The following is a 19,777-nucleotide window of genomic DNA, read 5'->3' on the forward strand; positions in this document are numbered from 1 at the left end:
AGATTTACAAGTTGCGTTTAATAGACGTGTCTTGACATCTGGTGTGACCGATCTGTCCCTCCAAAGCTTCTCAAGCCCCCAAAATGTTGACCAAGCAAGGGATTTTGTCACCTGAGGTCGGCTTTGCTCGATCCCATCATAGATCCTAGGTACTTGAAATCGGTGACATGCTTGATGGGTTGATCGTCTACATAGAGTCCAGGGCCTTCCTTCCTGATTTTGAACGTCATGTATTCTGTTTTGGGGACACTTATGACAAGGCCTGCATTCATTGCAGCTTTGGCAGTTGCAGATGGCTGTAAATGGGCCCTCTGCATACTGGACTCTAGGAGGCAGATGTCATCTGCGAAGTCCAGGTCATTTAGTGACTTTTCCGGGTGTCTGCGTGATCGTCTTGTGTGTGTGACCAGCCCCGTATTTCCTTCTTTTGTGGCGTCTGTCATCAGGTAGTCTATCACATTGACGAAGAGGAGTGGGGCAAGTCACCCTGTAGCACACCAGTTGTTACAGAAAACCTCTCTGATATGCTACCGTCAACACAGACCACACTCTGGGAGTTGTCATTGAGTACCCTGATGACAGCAACAATGGGACTTGGTATTCCATAGTGGCGTAGTATGGCAAACATAAACTCTCTGTCAATGGAGTTGAAAGCTTTCTTGAAATCGATGAAGGTGGCTACTAGTAGGAGTTAGTGGTCATGGTAGACTTGAAATATCCATCGCAGGATATGAATTTGCTGGACACAACTCCTTCTTGGTCTGAAGCCTACCTGATTCTTTCTAAGGATGGGGTCGATAGATGGTCTTATTCTATTAAGGAGGATCCTGTTGTAGACTTTTGCAGCGATTGACATCAATGAGATCCCTCTGTAATTAGTCATCTGAGTCAAGCCACCCTTTTTGGGGACGGGGACAATCAGGTTAGTGATCCACTGATTTGGTGGTGTGTGTTTTAAAAACACCTCACAGCAGAAGTGATGGATTAGATCTGTCAATTCTGGCCCTCCATCCTTCAGAGCTTCAGGGGTTATAGCACTGTCTAGGGCCGCCGCCTTATCTCATTTCAAGTTGTTGATTGCCTTGGCTGCTTCCTCAATGGTTTGAGGTTTTGTATCCATTTGCACATCTGTAGTAGCTGGTTCTGGGAGAGTATCTTTGTTTCCATGTTCATTATTAAGTAGAGAGCTGAAGTACTTTGCCCAATCTGAGAGGATATCTTGTGAAGTGTGTGGGGTTGAACCGTCCAACTTCTTGACCCTGGCTGTTTGCCGCCAGTTCTTTCCAGATAGCTTATGGACAATTTTCCAGATGGTGTTCATTTCTCCTTTGTTGCTGGCTTCGGTGAGCTTTTCTAACTGCTTCTCGAGCATGGTGTTCTTGTCGTTTACATAGGACTCATCCAGTCTTGACACAAGGTCGCTCCACGCCTTTTTGGAGACTGCAGTTTTCAAGAGAAGAATTTTTTTTCTTAGCTAGATCCCGTTTCTATCTTAGGTGTTTTGTTTCGAGAGAAACCCAGCTTGGCAATTTGGTTGAGGTTTTCTTCCCAACTACATCTTCAGCAGTAGATCTGATGGTGGTTTCAAACAGTTCATAGCAGTCTGTGATGGGGACCATTTCATCCTTAAGTGCTAACAGCTCGAATCAGTTTGAGAGCTTGAGTTGAAATTCTCCTCTGATTTTCGGGTTTTGAAGTCGCTTCCAGTTGTACTTTGGGCGCTTACACTTGTTTCCATTGTCACTGCACAAGCTTACCATCAAACGGATACCAAGGATTCGATGGTCCGAATCCAGGTTTACAGTGTTGTATGCTCTAGATTTTCGGATAGAATTGACCCACTTTCTATTGACAAGGATGTGATCCAGTTGGGCTTTTGTTCCAGATGGGTGCATCCATGTCCATTGCCTTGATGGTGGTTGAGGGAATCTTGTCTGGATTGAGACAAGCTGATGTTCTTCGAATAGAGCAACGAGACGTTCGCCTTTATCATGTGTGTCATCATGATAGGAAAAGCGGCCTACAATTTTTGAGCTGTTATTGTGGCTGGCCTTTCCTATACGTGCATTGAAGTCTCCTGTGATCAGGTGAATGTATGACGCTTTATTGAGTCTTTGTGGTCTCCCAGGTCTTTGTAGGAGTTGTCCTTATCAGTGTCATCTGCCATCTCTGTAGGTGCATACACCACTGTTACAGTTACTTGGGGGTTTCCATTAAAAGTGACTGCAAGGATCCTGTCTGTGATTGAGTCCACACATTGGATACAGTTGGCATATTTCCATGACACTGCAAGTCCAACTCCTCCTACTCTTTTTGCTGATGATGAACTGTAGATAAGCAGCCAGTTCTTGTCATCTGACCATGTTTCAGTTGTTGGTGATGTTGTACATGTAAGTAGACGGTGTTCTTGGATGCCGACGATGTCGATGCCAGCTTGTGTACATCCTGAGAATAGTTCGTGAAGCTTTCCTGGCTTGTGTAAAGTACGTACATTGTAGGTTGAAATAATAAGAGGTGAGCGAAGAGGAAGGCGTCCTCCTTCAGGTACGGCAGGCCTTGCGGTTTGCTGTCGCACCGTCATACTGTCACCTTGATGAACAAGTCGGCCTTCCCCCACATATTTTCTAGGAATGCTCCTTGTGCATGTTTTTCTGGTAGTTCTCGTAATCAACTTGTTTACAGGCTGATTTAAATCTGGCCAGAGGGAGCTGGTGGGTGATTGGCCCTAGCAGTTCTGTTTTCAGAGTTGTGGCATTTTTGGCTGTTGAATCATTATTGATTTCCTTTGCCTGTGAGGTCAGCGCACCCCATTCCATGGTTTGAAATCAGAGTTTTCCTTCTCCTAGGGGGGCTGCCTCCCATGGCTGATGAGCCCCACCTGCCCGGGTTTGAAATCGGAGTTTTCCTTCTCTTAGGAGGGCTGCCTACCTTCACACCTCTGCCATCGGTTATGAACAGGGATTGGTGCATGAAGCCAAGCAGTAGGAGTTTTGTTAGGAGAGGCTATTTGAGACGCTGGTCGTATGGGATACTTCATGGATAGGGGGTGGCTCAATTCCACCTACCATCCCGACCATCCTAACCCTTTGATCCCCAGTTTGATACAGCTATGCTTTGACTCCAGGAAAGTGATAAAACAGCTGTGACCACAAATTGCTTGCTTTGTCTGTTGACCCAGTTTGACTAGACTCTGTATTTGCTTGACATATATGTATGATCTGACTACTGGTGACTACCCTTTTTTTTTAAAGGAGAGCAGGGGTCATGGAAGTGAATTTTGACTGTCTCTGATGACTGCTTAGATAGCAGGAAGGTTAAGTATAATGTACTGCAGTCACAGCCTCTTCACACTGTGCCATTTATCGGTACCCCTTACGATGTATATTCCATTGCGAGATATAACAACTGAGGAGTCGTGGTGAATTTTCCACATTCATCTGAGGTGGAAGTGGTACATCCCTGCCAAGCAGGACCGTTTTGGCATCAAAGTCCACAAAACTTGTCAGAACACCAGCAATGCGGCCAGTTAAACATGACACATGAAGTTTTACACCAGTGAGAATCAAGGTGCTAGGTCCTGTGCTGTACTTGACCTCAACAAATATCTTAACTGTGTGTACATCTTCATTGACAATTGGTTCAGTGGCCCAGTAAACTTTCTTCGGTTTCGGGACAGACGGATGAAGACTTGCAGAACTGTCAGACTTGAAAAAAAAACATCAACCTGAAGAGCAGAGAATGGTCTGCCTGCTTTTTTACCAGGAGGTAAAATTGCTGTCAGTGATGCACTCAGCACGATGGAGTAGTTGGGCAGAACTACCAAGGATGACAACCAGATCCTGAAGCCTTTTGGTTTCCTTGGTTACAACAGCAGCAGGGGTGGAGTTGATCCTTTCAACCAGGTAGCATCAAGCCATTGCAGCATGCAGAAATTCATCAGGTGGTACAATAAGATGTTTATCAACCTGTGCTTGGTAATAGTAGAGTCATTTCCCTGGAATCCGTGACCATGTGACCTTTTTTTCCTCAATGGATTTGACAAAAAGGACCAATTTGAAGAAAAAATAGCTCCTATACACCTCCCAAAAGTGACGGCAAACTTTTTTATAGCACGTTTTTCAAAATGGCCGCCGACGCCATGTTGAAAAACACAAAAAGTGACATCTTGGGAACCAGATGAGCCATATTGATTAATGAGGTGTTGATCCCTACTATTTCTGGCATGACAAATCTGACAAAATGGTAGTTATTACGTTTCGGGACCAAAAAGTGTTATACCTCCGGAACCAGAGGAGCAAAACAGACATTTAAGATGTTATTTTCAATTAATTCTGGCATTACAATCCATAAGAATGGTTCTTTTGACTTTTCAGGGACTACCATGACCTGCTATTTGACCTGCTATTTTTCAAAATGGCCGCCGACGCCATATTGAAATACATAAAACGTTATATCTCGGGAACCAGATGAGCTATATTGATAAATGTGGTGTTGATTCCTACTATTTCTGGCATGACAAATCTGATAAAATGGTATTCACTACGTTTCGGGACCATTGTGACCTAAAAATTCAAAATGGCGGCTAATGGCCATCTTGAAAAACTCCAAACTCCAAATATCTCTGGAACCAGAGCAGCAAAACAGATGTTATTTAAGATGTTATTTGCAATTAATTCTGGCATAACAATCCATCAGAATGGTTCTTTTGACGTTCAGGGACTACCATGATCTTCAATTTGAAGATGATGGCTGTCCGCCATCTTTCAAAACGTCAATCTGCAATATGGTCTCTTGTGCCAGATGCTCTTGGTATGTAACTGAGGAGCCATCCCCTTTCAATCCGCCACACCTAACTTATTTGAGTGGTTATTTTGAGTTTTATCTTGATACCTATTTCTTTTTGTTATAACCTATAACAAGTTGTTTTAAATTCATTTGTTTTACTGGCTTAAATAAATTTGTTCTCCATTGCATGGCTTGTTATTGGCACATTTTGCCAGACATATAGTTGCCATTTGATTATTTTGTTTGTGTATTTTGGGTGCGATTATAATTAATCAGTTGCTTATCATTCATCTGGTTAACAATTCGTTACTGTTCACTTTATTGTGGCTGGGTTTGTGTTTATTATTATTTAATCAGCTCATTCATCTCTTTATTCATATTTTTGGTTTGTTAACGATTTTACTTCAATATTGATGTTTAGCTTTGATTTGTGACTAGTTCTTTGATTCTACATTTATGGCATTTTCTAGCCCTCATATCTACATTCATCCCATGTTCACCATTTGTGTTTGTCCGATTGTAGTCTTTTTCTGTAACTGTTGAGTTGACATTTCGGTTTTGTTTTGTCAAGGCTTCTCCATATAAGCCTATCATCGTTTCTTAACTCAATATGCGATTCTTTTTCACCGAATCTGTGACTTTTTCTTATCTAGGTTTGACATTACATGTATATGTTCATTAAATGAATCACATAGGCCTACATTACCAAGACTTCAAAATGCTATGTAATAGGGGAATAACAGTGTGAGGATCCGGTCTTCACTGCGTGATAATGACCGGGTGTGGGGGCAAGGGCGGATCCAGAACACAATTTTGGGTGGGGCCAAAAAAAAATTTGGTCCCCCAAAAAAGTGGGTCAAAAAAAATACGGCGTGGGGTTCGGGGCCCGCTTAAGGGCCCCGAAAAATTTTTGGATTCTAGATACTGTGTGGTGCGATTTGAGGCAATTTCTGACCACTTTAACCAATGTTTTTTTGAGGAATAGATGGTGGTGTACTCATTGCCTGCCTTTATTGCGATGTCACCATAAAAAAAAAAAAAAAAATTGGTTTCGTTTTGGGGGGGGGGGGGGGGCCATGGCCCCCTTTGGCCCCCCCTGGATCCGCCCTTGTGTGGGGGTGACCGCTGTTAACAGTGCGCATGTGCAGTGCTCTAAATGCTATGTAATAAGGGAATAACAGTGTGAGGATCCGGACTTCACTGCGTGATAATGACCGAGTGTGGGGGTGACCGCTGTTAACAGTGCGCATGTGCAGTGCTCTATTGTTACAAGCTACCGCAGGACTGTTACTATATTTTGACCAATCATTGGCTTGCATGGGGCTGAACGGGGCTGGATCAATGCTGGTTCAGGGGCCATTTATTCGCTTGATCTTTGAAGCCGGTCCATTATCACCGTTAATGACCGGCCACGTGATCGAGTCTCGACCAATCAGAAACCATCAACTCTCCAAGGTATTTATTAATGTCAATTCAATCAACAGTTATTTCCATAATGCAACAACTTTTGTAATAGAACAAAATAATGCCATTTAATAAATGATATTATTAATGAGATCAACCGTTTAGCTTTATAATGTAATAAAAACATTGGCAATTATACAAGCATCTTCCGAAGTCGGGGTGTATATGGAGATGCCTAATTGACAAAACAAAACCGAAATGTCAACTCAACTCAACAGTTACAGAAACAGACTAACAATCGGACAAAGACAATTGGAGAACTTGGGATGAATGGAAATGTGAGGGTTACAGAAAATAGAAAATGCCATAAAAGAATAATCATGCAACTAGTCAAAAATAAAAGCTAAGCATTAATATTGAAGTAAAACGTAATAGAAACAAGAATATAAATAAACAGATAATTTAATTAAATAATGAAAGAAATCAAGCACAAAAAATGAACAGCAACGAACTGTAAACCAGGTGAATGATAAGCAACAGATTAATTATAATCACACGCGAAATAAACAAAGAAAATAATCAAATGGAAACTGTATTTAAGGTAAAAAAATGTGTTAATAACCAACCATGCATGGAATGGAGAACAAATTTATTAAAGCCATTAAAATAATGAATTTAAAACAAATTAATATTAGTTATAACAGCAAGAAATAGAAGACAAAACTCAAAATAACCACTCAAATAAGTTAGGTGTGGCGGATTTGAAGGGGATGGCTCCTAAGTTACATACCAAGTGCCTCTGGCGCAAGAGATAACATCTACAGATTGACGTTTTGAAAGGTCATGGTAGTCTCTGAACGTCAAAAGAACCATTCTTATGGATTGTAATGCCAGAATTAATTGAAAATAACATCTTAAATGTCTGTTTTGCTCCTCTGGTTCCAGAGGTTTAACACTTCGGTGTTTTTCAAGATGGCTACCAGCGGCCATTTTGAATTTTGAGGTCACAATGGTCTTGAATGTAATGACTACCATTTGATTTGATTTGTCATGCCAGAAATAGTAGGAATCGACACCTCATTTATTAATATGGCTCATCTGGTTCCCTTTTTATGTTTTTCAATATGGCGTCAGCACAAAAGGTATCCGCAACATGGTCACGGATTCCAGGAAAATGACTCTACTATAAACTTCATAATGTACCAACTTCTGGGACATGAAATCCAGTACCTAGATTTCCACAGGGGCACGTGTGGTCTAGCGGTGGGGCACAGGATTCGTGATCGAGAGGTTGTGGGTTCGAGCCCCACCGTGGCCATGCGTGTTATGCCCTTGAGTAAGGCACTTTACTTCAATTACTCCTCTCAACCCACGTGTTAAATGGGTACCGGCATTGTTCAATGCTGGGAAGGTAACAGACTCGCTGTGGAGGAGGTGTGGCGATCCCCCCACAGCAGCATACGAGTCTGGCCCAATCGCTAACGAAAGAGAGATGGGCACTCCGTTCCTGTGAATACAGGTTCGTCCCCCCCCCCCCCCCCTATTTCCACAGGGGTCTCATCAGGAAAATCTGCACGATGCACTCTACAACAGACTTGATGACCCTGATACTATACTAGTTCCTAACAGACTGACTAGCCGGCACTTCCCTGTAATACTTTACCCTAACAAGGAGCAGGGCAAATCCCTGCATAAGGGGCGTGGGTTGCTAGTCCCAAGGATAAAGCTTGAGACAATTTATTCATGCAACATACTCGTGTACCTGTGCTTTAAGACTTGCCACACCAAAAATGATTATTAAAGTAAATGTGTGTGGAAGGTATTAACCCTCCTACTATTTACACAGTCACAGACAGCCAAAAAATGTCCATCCACTACCCGTGGTATACTTTGAACACAGGCTAGTCACCAACAGTCGGACCATATGTCAAGCAACCACTGTGTCTAGTCAAATTCAGTCAACATGAGCAGACAAAACATGGAAGTTGTGGGCACAGCTGGCTTATCAATCGCTCACAGTCAAAGCAAAGCAAAGCTGTATCAAGTTACATAAACAGTCTCCCCAATATATGTATCCATACACTCGGGGCAGTTGAGTTTGTATATGACACCGCATTTGTTTGAGTCGGGAGTCTTATCCTTAGGATGTACAAGGAAGGACCTGATTGTATTAATCGGCTTGTGGTAGGTGTTGACACTGTGGTCGCGGAATATGTTGGTCAGTTTTTCCGAGACCCCTTTGATGTATGGAAGGGGGATGTTTTGTTTCCTCAGTTGACCATCACTTTTTATTGCTAAGTTTCTTTTTCTTTGGTTTTGGAGTTTTGAACATCCATGTTTTGTAACCGTTGGCTATGAGCGCAGACTACACGTGGTTGAGTTCTTCTTTTTTGTCTTGTTTTGTTGTGACCAGATTGTCTATCCTGTCCATCACTGTCCGCACAACTGACTGCTTATGTTCTAGATAGTGGTTGGCATCAAAGTTCAAGTATTGGTCAGTGTGTATCGGTTTCCGGTAAATGGTGACCTTGGTGTTGCCATCATCCCTGACGTGGATGCATGTGTCAAGGAAAGAAAGTTTTCCTTCTTGCTCGGGTTCGTTGGTGAATTTAATGTTGGGGTCGAGGTTGTTGATGTGATTGGTGAACTCCTCAATATTATACCCGTGAATAAGGACGAAAGTGTCATCGACATATCTGCACCATCTTGATGGTGGGTGGGGTGCTGTAGCAAGAGCTTTGGTCTCAAAAGCTAAATATGTGGTGTTAAGACAAAAAGTGAGTAGTTCCAATATTTGTTCCATATTCGACGGGCTGCAACTCACCAAGGTATCCTCTTGTTCAAGTTTTTTTCCTTACTGCTTCAATGGCATCCGATACAGGTATGTTCGTAAACAGTGCTGAGACATCATATGAAATCAACTTTTGTCCTGGCGGGACCTCGAGGTTGTTGATTTGATTGACGAACTCTCCACTGTTCTGGATGTTGTGCTTGGTTTTCCCAACTAGTGGACTGAGTATGTCAGCTAAAACTTAGACATCATTGTATGTCAAACTACCAATACTTGATACAATTGGTCGCATCGGGGCCTCTGGTTTGTGGATTTTTGGAGTACCGTAGATCTTGGGAACTTCTTCTGAGTTTGGGTAAATCTTATACTTGATCTCCTTGGGTATGGGATCCTCACTGTTTTGCCATCGGCGAATTTTCTCAATTAACTCACATTTGTATGTTGGGATCAGATCTTTGTTCAGCTTTTTGTATGTGTTGTTGTCACTGAGCAATGTCTCCATCTTGCTTTCATAGTCCGAGGTATTCAGAACCACTGTTGCACGGCCCTTGTCTGCTGGCAGGATGGTGATATTGTCATCTTTCCTCAACTCAAGGAGTGCTTGGTATTCACCTTTGTTGATGTTGCTTGGTGGGAGCTTGGATTTCCAACACATTTCACGAATTCTCCTTGTAGACTTTGTGCTTTTGCAGACGGTAATTTCCGACATGCGATTTCCGTGCTTACCACAATATCTTTGATGGGTAATTGCCTCGGCGTGACGGTGTAGTTAAGCCCTTTTTCCAGGATGGATTTCTCATTTTCGCTGAGAATTCTGCCCGATTTATTAATCACCCATCTGTTTTTGTTGACATCGGACTTTTCCGAAAGGTTTTGCTGAGAGTTTTCACGTTTCGATGATACTAGTTTCGAGAACTTGTCACGTTGTTTGTTCTTTACGTTCTCAAATTCTCTACTGCGCATGTGTAGAAGGTGAGAGGTTAATTTCTGTTGTCTGCGATCATCAACCCCGCGAACAATTCGGTTTCAACAATCTGCAGCTCATCCTGTAGTTTCGAAATAGTAAATGAGCACTTTCTGATTCAAATATTCAATAATTGTTTCTCGGCTTTATGGATTACTGTTTGTGCTTTTGTTCCCGCGACCTCCAATTTTAATTTCAGACTCCTGGGAATGATATAGGCTCTGGTACACCTGATGTTGAAAATGCGATGGTTTGTCCATTTAGCGATTTTTAGCGATGATTTTTTCTGCTTTTCGGAGGGTCTTAAGGACATCATGTCCATGTTGACGTAAAATAGCAGCATGGATACTGATATTGGACTCTGTCATATTGATATAGGAATAAAAGTTACCGTTCAGAATCTGATTTTGTTGAGCATGACGTAGCTTGCGAGGTCGTCACAACCTCTTCATTCAGTGTTGTGGCTAAATCCCTCGGCTCACGTGACCACATTTGGGGCGGTCACGTGACCGCCTCAGACTCTGAAAGGTAACTATTATTCCTGTATCAATATGACAAAGTCCAATATCAGTATTCATGCTGCAACTCCTTACCTCATAAGGAGATTGGCGTGCGCGTCATGTGAACTGCATGATGTCGCTCAAAACACAGCTGGGCTGGTGTAGTGTGAATTTCGAACTATAAAATACCTTTTCACTGGCAGTATTGCGCATGCCTACGTGAGGTAAAAGGAACTGGATTTCATGGGAGTCAAAATTTCATGTGACACTGGAAGAGTGTTTTAGACCAGCCAGCCATGTCTTTATCATCCGTTTAAGACCGGCCACATGACGGGCTCTCAACCAAACAGAATGGGTTAATTGTATTAGGTATTTATGAATGACTCTTTCAAACCATAGAGCAAGGCTTGAATTTTCGTAATTTGATTACATCGTATGACAAAGAAATACTTGGCGTCGGTTCATAAAATAACTCTTTCTTATTGTTACAATGAAATTAATTGTTCCAATGCCATGGTTTGATGGGATGAAAGTCCAGGGAAAAATTTTTTTTTTTTAGTTGAAGTTCAATTATATGAGAAGATAATAGAGAAGAAAAGTTTACATTTTATAAACATTTTATTAGCAAAGAATTCCTAAGTTCCAGTTTAATTTAATTTTTTATTTCAATAACAAAAGTTAAGTAACGGCAACAAGAGAACAAAAGTAGTTATATTAAGATTGAGGCATGATTTTAAACAGCTGAAGCTTGCATGCCTATGGTTCCGTTTAAAGGGACCCCTTCAATGGCCAGAAAAGGAGAGTTTGGGGAGACCTAGACTGGTTCCGGGTCCATATGCTACGTATTTCAAATGATCCAAAGTTATTGGGGGCTAAGATTTGTCTAGAAGACCATCACAAGTTAATATTAGTATTATTATTATTATTATTATTTATTCGACCAAAACAATACAGAATGAGCAAACACGGTATAAAAACAAAAACCAAACAAAAATGTATGAAAACTACGAAATACAAAATATAACAACTTGAAATAAACACAAAATATAGTACACTGTATAAGTATAAGTGTAAGTGTAGGGGCCACAAAAACAACTTGCCGACAATGCCTGACGCTTACGTGCGAAGACGCTCACGTGCGAAGACGCTCACGTGCGAAGACGCTCACCTGCGAAGATGTTCACGTGCGAAGATGCTCACCTGGGAAGACGCTTATGTGTGAAGATGCTCACCTGCGAAGATGCTCACGTGCGAAGACCCTCACTTGCGAAGACTCTTACGTGCAAAGATGCTCACCTGCGAAGACGCTCACGTGCGAAGACGCTCACGTGCGAAGACGCTCACGTGCGAAGACCCTCACTTGCGAAGACTCTTACGTGCGAAGATGCTCACCTGCGAAGACGCTCACGTGCGAAGACGCTCACGTGCGAAGACGCTCACGTGCGAAGATGCTCATGTGCGAAGACGCTCACGTGCGAAGATGCTCACCTGCGAAGACGCTCACCTGCGAGGACGCTATGGCAATAGCTTTGTGCACATTCAGGATAATAAGTTATGCATACTTTGCGCCCGTAAAAACACTCCCCTCTTTTGTTGGCGTACGAAGCCCGTACTTAAATGCAAAACTGTAAAAAGGACTTCAAATATTTTAAAGGAAAAACCCCCAAAAAACAGACAAACCAATAGACAAGTAAAAACAATAACCAAGGACGGATTGACTAACGTACAGACAACAGAGGTCAAAGATTTACATCATAATGAGTCTAAATAAATACTGGGAGGAAATAGGGAGCAAACTAGCCAGTCAGTAATAGAAAGAAAAAGATGCTATGCTAAATAATGGGACACAACATAGTTATTGAAACTTCTTTGAATCGGCCCACAGAGGACTGTGATTTTATAGACTGATCAAGTCCATTCTGCAAATGAGGCCCACAGAAATGTTGGGGTGATTAGGAAATGTAATGTGGGTGTGAATGGAACACACAATTAGTTACATCAGAAAATATACGTTTTATGAACAAGAATTCTTAGTTAAAATTTATTGATATTAGAAGAACAGAAAGAAGAAACTTCTACACTTTAATTACACTTATAAGCAAGAAATATCTAGTTCCAATTTAGTTTAATATAGCAAATGACTAGAAAGGAAAATTTACTTCTTTTTTTTACATTTTATGAACAGAAAATCCTTAGTTATCAATAAAACCAAATGATAGAAAAGGAGTGTCCAAAAAGCAACAAACCAGATTACAGACAATGCCAGTAACTGTTTTTGAACATGAAATGAATATTTAATGTGTAAAGTTTTACCAAGATTGGTATATATCTAAAGGATTCAACTATCACATTCTATCCCAATTGCTAAGAACAATGGAAACTGGAGATAGAGAGATTACATACTTTTTTTTTTCAGGAGGCATATTCTAGCAAGGATAGTAAACATTCTGCCCAAAGTTTGTCAGTGGCTGCTACTGTCTCCTTGTTTGGTAGTGTGGCTGCTAGTGAGAACCTGAAGAGTGATAGGCGAGATTTTGTCCGTATGCCAGCATTCCTGCAGCTTCCGAATTGCAGTTGTGCACCTCATGTGATGCAGTTTGTACCGGTCTTACCAGGAACCACTATGGTGATAGTTAGTCAGGTGAGTTTTGTTGTTCTTAATGTTGTTGCATGATTTTTTTATTCAGATGTATGCATTAACCCATAACATCTTCTCGGGGACATTTAAGTGTGACTGGCAGTGGTTCATTCCCTTTTGTAATAGTTGATGCAGTACTTGTGTATGGAGCCAATACAAACAACTTACCCCTGGTTCAGACAGGCGTTCCAGAGTCGCGCTGAACCAAATAGATTTTGGTTTCAGACAGGCAAACTTAATACACTGGAGTATTGTAGACAAACAATGAACAAACAATCTCAACAAGAAGTTGGTATTGCCAACACTTTTGTGGTTTTTACGCATCAGGAGAGTGGCAGAAACCATGAAGGTCAACAGACAAATTCTGATCTGAATTATGGCCCAAAGGAAGAAATATAAGGACGCTGCAGAACATTGCCAACTATGTTGTTGCGACTTCTTGCCGCTCTCCTGCTGCTTTTTTCTAACACAGCTGTCACAACGCACCATCGTCGTCACCAACTGAGTTGGCACTTTGGCTGGTAGGATTTTGTACGGGTAACTTCTCAGATGTGAGATTCGAGCAGAAGTTCAGGTAATAAGGCATAATACTGACATTGTAATAGGTAAAGACTATAGGATTAGGAGGCACTGGCCCAATTTACATTCAAAGCTATAGCCCTACAGTCTTGGTAAAAGATCCATTGCAGTGTAATCGACTGTAACGTGGTTATGGCACATCTGTTAATTTAAAGCTTCAAATTTTAAACAGTCTGTTATTTGCTGCGCAAGTTTTAGAAATTAACTTATCCTTCAATAATGGCGCAAAAAAAAAATCATTTTGAATTAAATATCTAAATATTAGATTGGTAAAGGTACTAGCACATTGAATTTTAAAAAGAAATACCAGAAATGTCAAGATTTACTCATCCCTTGGCACAACCTCCTAGAACGAAGTTAAAAGGAAATTGGCATCATATGATTAAAATTGTTCTAAGATCATATGACCAATGTATAAATAATTTTTTCTGTTGGAAAAGGAGACAATTGCAGAACCCATATCACCAGAATACAGGTTGGCAGTGTGTTTGTATCGCCTTTGGAGTGGGGATTACTACACATCGCACTTATCAGAAGTTACACAAGCTACTGTGGATGTCATTTGGGTTGAGTGCATCAGCACAAAGTTTCCTCAGATCAAGGATGACTTTAGAGAAAAAGTGATCAATATGGAAGGACTCTGGCAGTTGCCATATGCCTGGTCAGCTGTTGATGTCTGCCATATACAATCCAGAATCCTCCAGGTGGTCCAGAATCAAAAAAGAAATACCACAACTTTAAAAACTTTATTCAATGATATTAATTGCAGTGGTAGATACTCAATACAGGTTTATTCGGGGATCCTGTGGTTATCCAGGTACCGGTAACTCTCATGACTCACTCATTTTCAATTCTACACCACTTCACACAGACATCCAAGACAATGCTGTGATTCAGCAATTTGGTCATGCAGTAGGTGATGTGCATGTTCCACCTCTCACCCTTGGAGATTCAGCATTCACAGTGCATCCTTAGCAATGAGAATGAAACCTCACACTAATGCTGTACCTGATGCCAAACAAAGAGAGTGGCATGATAAACAGAGTCAAATGCTTTACTTAGATCTATAAAAACAATGCCTGTTATTTCCCCACGCTCCATACCCTTAAAACAGTTGTTTGTTAAATCATGTAAGGTAGTTTTAGTTGAATGTGAGGGCCTAAACCCTGACTGACAACAAGGAATCAGATTACTTTCAATATAAAATGCTGAGTGTATCCATCTATCCAGAATCTTAAAGACAAACGGCAGTATAGAAATAGGCCAATATTTAGTTGTATTGCACTTATCTCCACCCTTGTGAGAAAACCAAGGTGTGTTTCCACTCATAAGGGTATTGTTCACCTCTTATCGAGAGATTAAAGATGTGCATTAAGGGTTTAGTTATGTACGGAGACGCTATTTTAGGCCAAAAAAAAAAAGTTTCCGGTTTCTGGTATGGAGCTTGCTCAAAAAGTGGTGCGGCGACGCGGCTTTTTTTTTTTTTTTACTCGACTTTTTTGCTTCAAATGTCGGCTGATGACTGCAAATGGTGCCTGACTAAACTTTGTGCAAATATATGGGAGTCCAGAGAGGCCACATAAAGCTTATTCTCGATCATAACCCCATCTAAAAACAGGTTAAAATTGTGCAGCAGCAGGATTCCAGTTAAACCAGTGAGTTTGGCAGTTTTGAGACATCATCTTGCATTGAAAAAAAAACTTTTTCATTTTGCCGACGCGCATGGCTACCGCGACGCGCGCGCATACCAGAAACCGGAGACTTTTTTTTTTTGGCCTTAAGAGTCTTTTTGTGTAAATACTTAATATAAGTGTCCACACTAAAAATATCGAATTTTTTTATACTTCGTGGGATGAAAGGACTTGGGGAGTAAGTAACCAAAATAGACTATTTAAACTATATATTGCCCTGTTGCCATGGTTACGGGCCATTTTTATGCAAAAAATCAGTTTTCAAAGGTCACCAAGCCAGAATGGGAAGTAATGGCACAAAAGTAAAATCAAGATAAAGTATCATCCTTGCAGCATGTTTTTACAACTAGCAAAATTGCATTTTGTTTTTACCCATTTTTAATCCTAAAAAAGGCCACTTGCCAGGGGCAGCCAGGGCACTCTGAATTTATACCCTTTGGCTATGGTTAGTTCAGACATTGGTCTTTTCATACCTGGTGAGAAAATCTTGGGTTATTGTATCCTTTGTGCAGTAGCGCTCCAAAAATGTAAATGTCCATCCGTCCGTCCGGGCAGCTTAGTTTCCGGATGATAACTTGAGTTAGAAATGTTGTTTGGGGTTGTAACTTCGGTAGGGGTTTGCCCTTGGGAGTAGGCAAGTTGGGATTAGTTTGGGGTCAAAAGGTCAAAGGTCAAAGGTCAAGGTCAATGGTTTCCGGATGATAACTTGAGTTAGAAATCACATTTTGAAAGCAAGTTCGCATCTTCTGCCAATTTTAAATAATAAGGCACTTCCGGTTTCGACCGGAAGGAAGGGTCACATGATTTTCCACTTAATACCGAAAATTATGTCCCTGCAATATTGTACCGATTGCCATAAAAAAACAAAATCAAATCTGTAGCAGTTGATTTACATTGATTTTCAAAGATTAAATCTGGAAATCTTTGATTACTTGTAATATGATACTTGATGACGTCATTGTAATGTCATTACCTGAACATTCGAGAGCTACGTAACTGTGTTATATATAGCCAAATCTTGATTATATCTATCACGGTATTTTTTTAGAAATTGTTTATTTTTTATTTTTTATTTTTTTTTTTTATCCCGGGGATAACATTTTATTGCTCTTCAATCAGCTCTCATCCATTGACAAACAAATACAGTACTGGCTAAGGATACAGATCTAATCAATGTCAAATTAAACACAAGGGATTACTCTTGACACAAAACAGAATAATTTGCCCATTTTGAACAAAATTTCTGTACAACTCCATTTACAACAGACATATATTTTTCACAGATATAGTACCTCCTGAGATCTTTTTTAAAAGCTACAAAAGATGGACGTTTGTCACTCATTTTCATTTTGTAAATGTGGAATCGACAAATTAAAAATATAAGATTGAGACATTTGAATCTACTATCAGTAATACCAAACAAAAGAAGCTCATTGTCTACCACGAAACCAGTATTAGTCTTGTCCTTGATCCAATCTATAATTGAATTCCAGAAGGAAGTGACATGACGGCAATTACAAAAGAGGTGAATAAGGGTTTCTTCTTCGTCCTTACAGAAAGTACAAACATTGGAACCTAACTTGTTAACTTTAAATGAAAACGAATTAGTGCCCAATATTCTGTGGATTAAACGGTACTGAAACCATTTAAGCTTCGAATCAACCGTACAATTAAAAGGTACATTAAATACCTGAGACCATTTACCAAAATCGTAATTGATTTGTAGTTTCCCTTCCCATTTGTCCACAAACTTTCTAACGACTTTTTTAGATGAGATAAAAATATCATACAATCTGCGAGAACCCTTTTTATCGCTTAAAAGAACGTGAAAATTAAAGGGAACAAATGGAAACGGAACGTTTATATTATTCACCAACAAATTATTAAAAACGACCTTAATTGCTCGGACTACAGCTCCATATTCAATAAAATTTGACCGAACATTGAACTTGTCCCTGAAGTCGGCCAATGATAGAAAACAACCATTGTCGTCTAAAAGATCACATATAAAGTGAATTCCAGCTGACGACCAGTGCTCATAATGGATGCACTTATTACCGACCTTAATCAGGTTATTGTACCACAGCGTGGTTTTTAAAACGTCACTTTGACTGGAGGGTTTGTGAATCAGAGTAAATTTCTGCCAGAAGTTCAGTACATCAACCCCAAATTGATTACTATGAAACAAAGCATTACGAGCAAAGAGTAAATCGATTGATCCTCCTTCTATATGCAATAACCGGTCATGAATACCAAGTATTTTACGACACAGGTATGCCCAACCAGTATTATCTGAAACAATCAATCGACGCAGCCAAGTAATTTTAAGAGAGTCCATGTATGCCCTAACGTCAACCATTCGTAAACCACCCAACTTATAATCTTGAGTCATCTGGTTTCTGGATACTCGATCATTACCTTTCCAAATAAAATTAAAGAACATAACATTAAGATCATTAACAATATTGCAAGGGGGGTTAGGTAAAGTAAGAATAAAATATGTAAGTTTTGACATTAGGAGTGATTTCACCACAGTCACTCTTCCCAAAACCGTTAGGTTCCTTTTAGACCACTGTGCAATAAGTTTTCTAAGTGATAAAATAACATTACTATAGTTAATCAAAGTCATGGACTCCAAATCAGTCGAAAAAGTAATACCTAACACTTTGAAGGTATCGCGAGGCGATATCCAATTAACATTGATATCATCACACAGTTTATCGGTGCAATCCTTCTTAGAACCTATCCAGACTGCGGTGGTCTTGTCAACATTAACTCGTAGCCCAGACATATTGGCGAATCGGTTAAGAATAGCAAAAGCATTATACATAGACCTCTCTGTACCATTTAAAAATAACACTGTGTCATCAGCAAATTGGGATAATCGGAATTCAATATCGCCTACATGAATACCCTGAACATTCTGGTCATTACATAACATCATAGACAAAACCTCAACACATAAAAGAAACAAATACGGACTTAGGCCATCACCTTGCTTACAGCCTCGCTCATTGACAAAGGATTCTGAAGGAAATCCATTTACCATGACTGAGGAGGAGGCCTGGTTATAAAACAATTGAATCCATCTTGTGATTGATGGTCCAAAGTTAAAGAAACCGAATCGAAAGCCTTTTCAGAATCAACAGAAAGAAAAATACCTGGGATATTGTTAACCTCCGTGAAGTTAAGTAAATCGTACATAGTACGGATGTTTTCACCGATAAAGCGCCCTGACATGAAACCTTTTTGATTATCATGGATAATATGAGGAAGACAAGATTTCAGCCTCTCTGCTATACAAGCAGAGGCAATAACCACGACCTCGCTCCATATGGGTAAAATCAAGCTGGATTTCAATTAAGGAGTGATCAGACCTGTAACCAAGCTTAATATCACAACTTACTGACTTGGAATTAAGTTCCTCTGAAATTAAGAAAAAATCTAATCTAGACTGTTTAAGAGTATTATGCTGTCTCCATGTGTATTTGCGGAGATCAGGGTTATGAATTCGCCACACATCAACTAAATCGAAATCATTACATAATTGAAACACTCTGTTTCTAGACAAAGGGTTATTGACATGCAAATAATTCACACAATCTAAATTCACATCAAGAATCAAATTCCAATCCCCGCATAAAATCGCATGGGTATTGTTCAAGTCACGAAAAATGTCGGAAACATGATCATAAAAATTGGGCTCATCGTTATTTGGCCCATAAATATTGATTAGTGACAGACAAAAGTCGCCAATCTCAATATCAAGGACCAGCAAATTACCGTTATCATCCTTCTTGACATTATGAACCTGGTACTCAAAATTATTATTAAACAAAATAGCGACACCTCGAGAATTAGTTGTGAAGGAACTAAAATAACATTCAAGACCCCATTCGTTGGCCACATAATCTTCCATTTTCTCGTTAAAATGAACATCTTGTAAACAACAAATAGAGAACTTCTTGTTTTTCAAAAAATGAAACATCTCTGCATTTTGCAGAATTTCCCAAACCTCTGCAATTCATCGAGGCTATCGATAAAGTACTACTATTGTTCATCACACCCACTTATTAACAAAAGGTAATACACTGTAAGCTTCACGCCACATACCGTGTCAGTGTATGCAAATTCGAAAAGTAAGCCACTAGTACAAAAGAACAGTACAAAGAGCTGATCTTTTGTTGCGTAATTGTAGAATAGAAGAAAGCCCGGAATGTTAAGAATACTACCCCCTTGTAATTCCAAAGAATAAGACTCCCACCCAACGTGCCCCACCCCAAAATAATTCCTGTACAACATCCAATGACACCTATTTGGCTTAAATACTAAATAAATAAACAAAATTAACGCCATGTTGTCCCCAACGGGGCTCCACTCAAATTAAAAGAAAACATGGTAATACTGTGTATATTGGAAATGCAA

General features: G+C 40.1%; 1 protein-coding gene across 1 annotated transcript in view; it reads left to right on the plus strand.

Annotated features, from left to right (window-relative positions):
• The window catches only part of LOC119734786 (Hermansky-Pudlak syndrome 1 protein homolog), a 129,644-nt gene that overhangs the window by 63,524 nt on the left and 46,343 nt on the right, over positions 1-19,777 (plus strand). The window contains exon 8 of the mRNA XM_038208343.1: positions 12,861-13,085. Within this exon, the coding sequence (XP_038064271.1) occupies positions 12,861-13,085 (225 nt within the window). The remainder of the gene's footprint in view (positions 1-12,860; positions 13,086-19,777) is intronic.

The sequence above is a fragment of the Patiria miniata genome, unplaced genomic scaffold, assembly GCF_015706575.1.
Source record: "Patiria miniata isolate m_02_andy unplaced genomic scaffold, ASM1570657v1 HiC_scaffold_10, whole genome shotgun sequence".
Lineage (NCBI taxonomy): Eukaryota > Metazoa > Echinodermata > Asteroidea > Valvatida > Asterinidae > Patiria > Patiria miniata.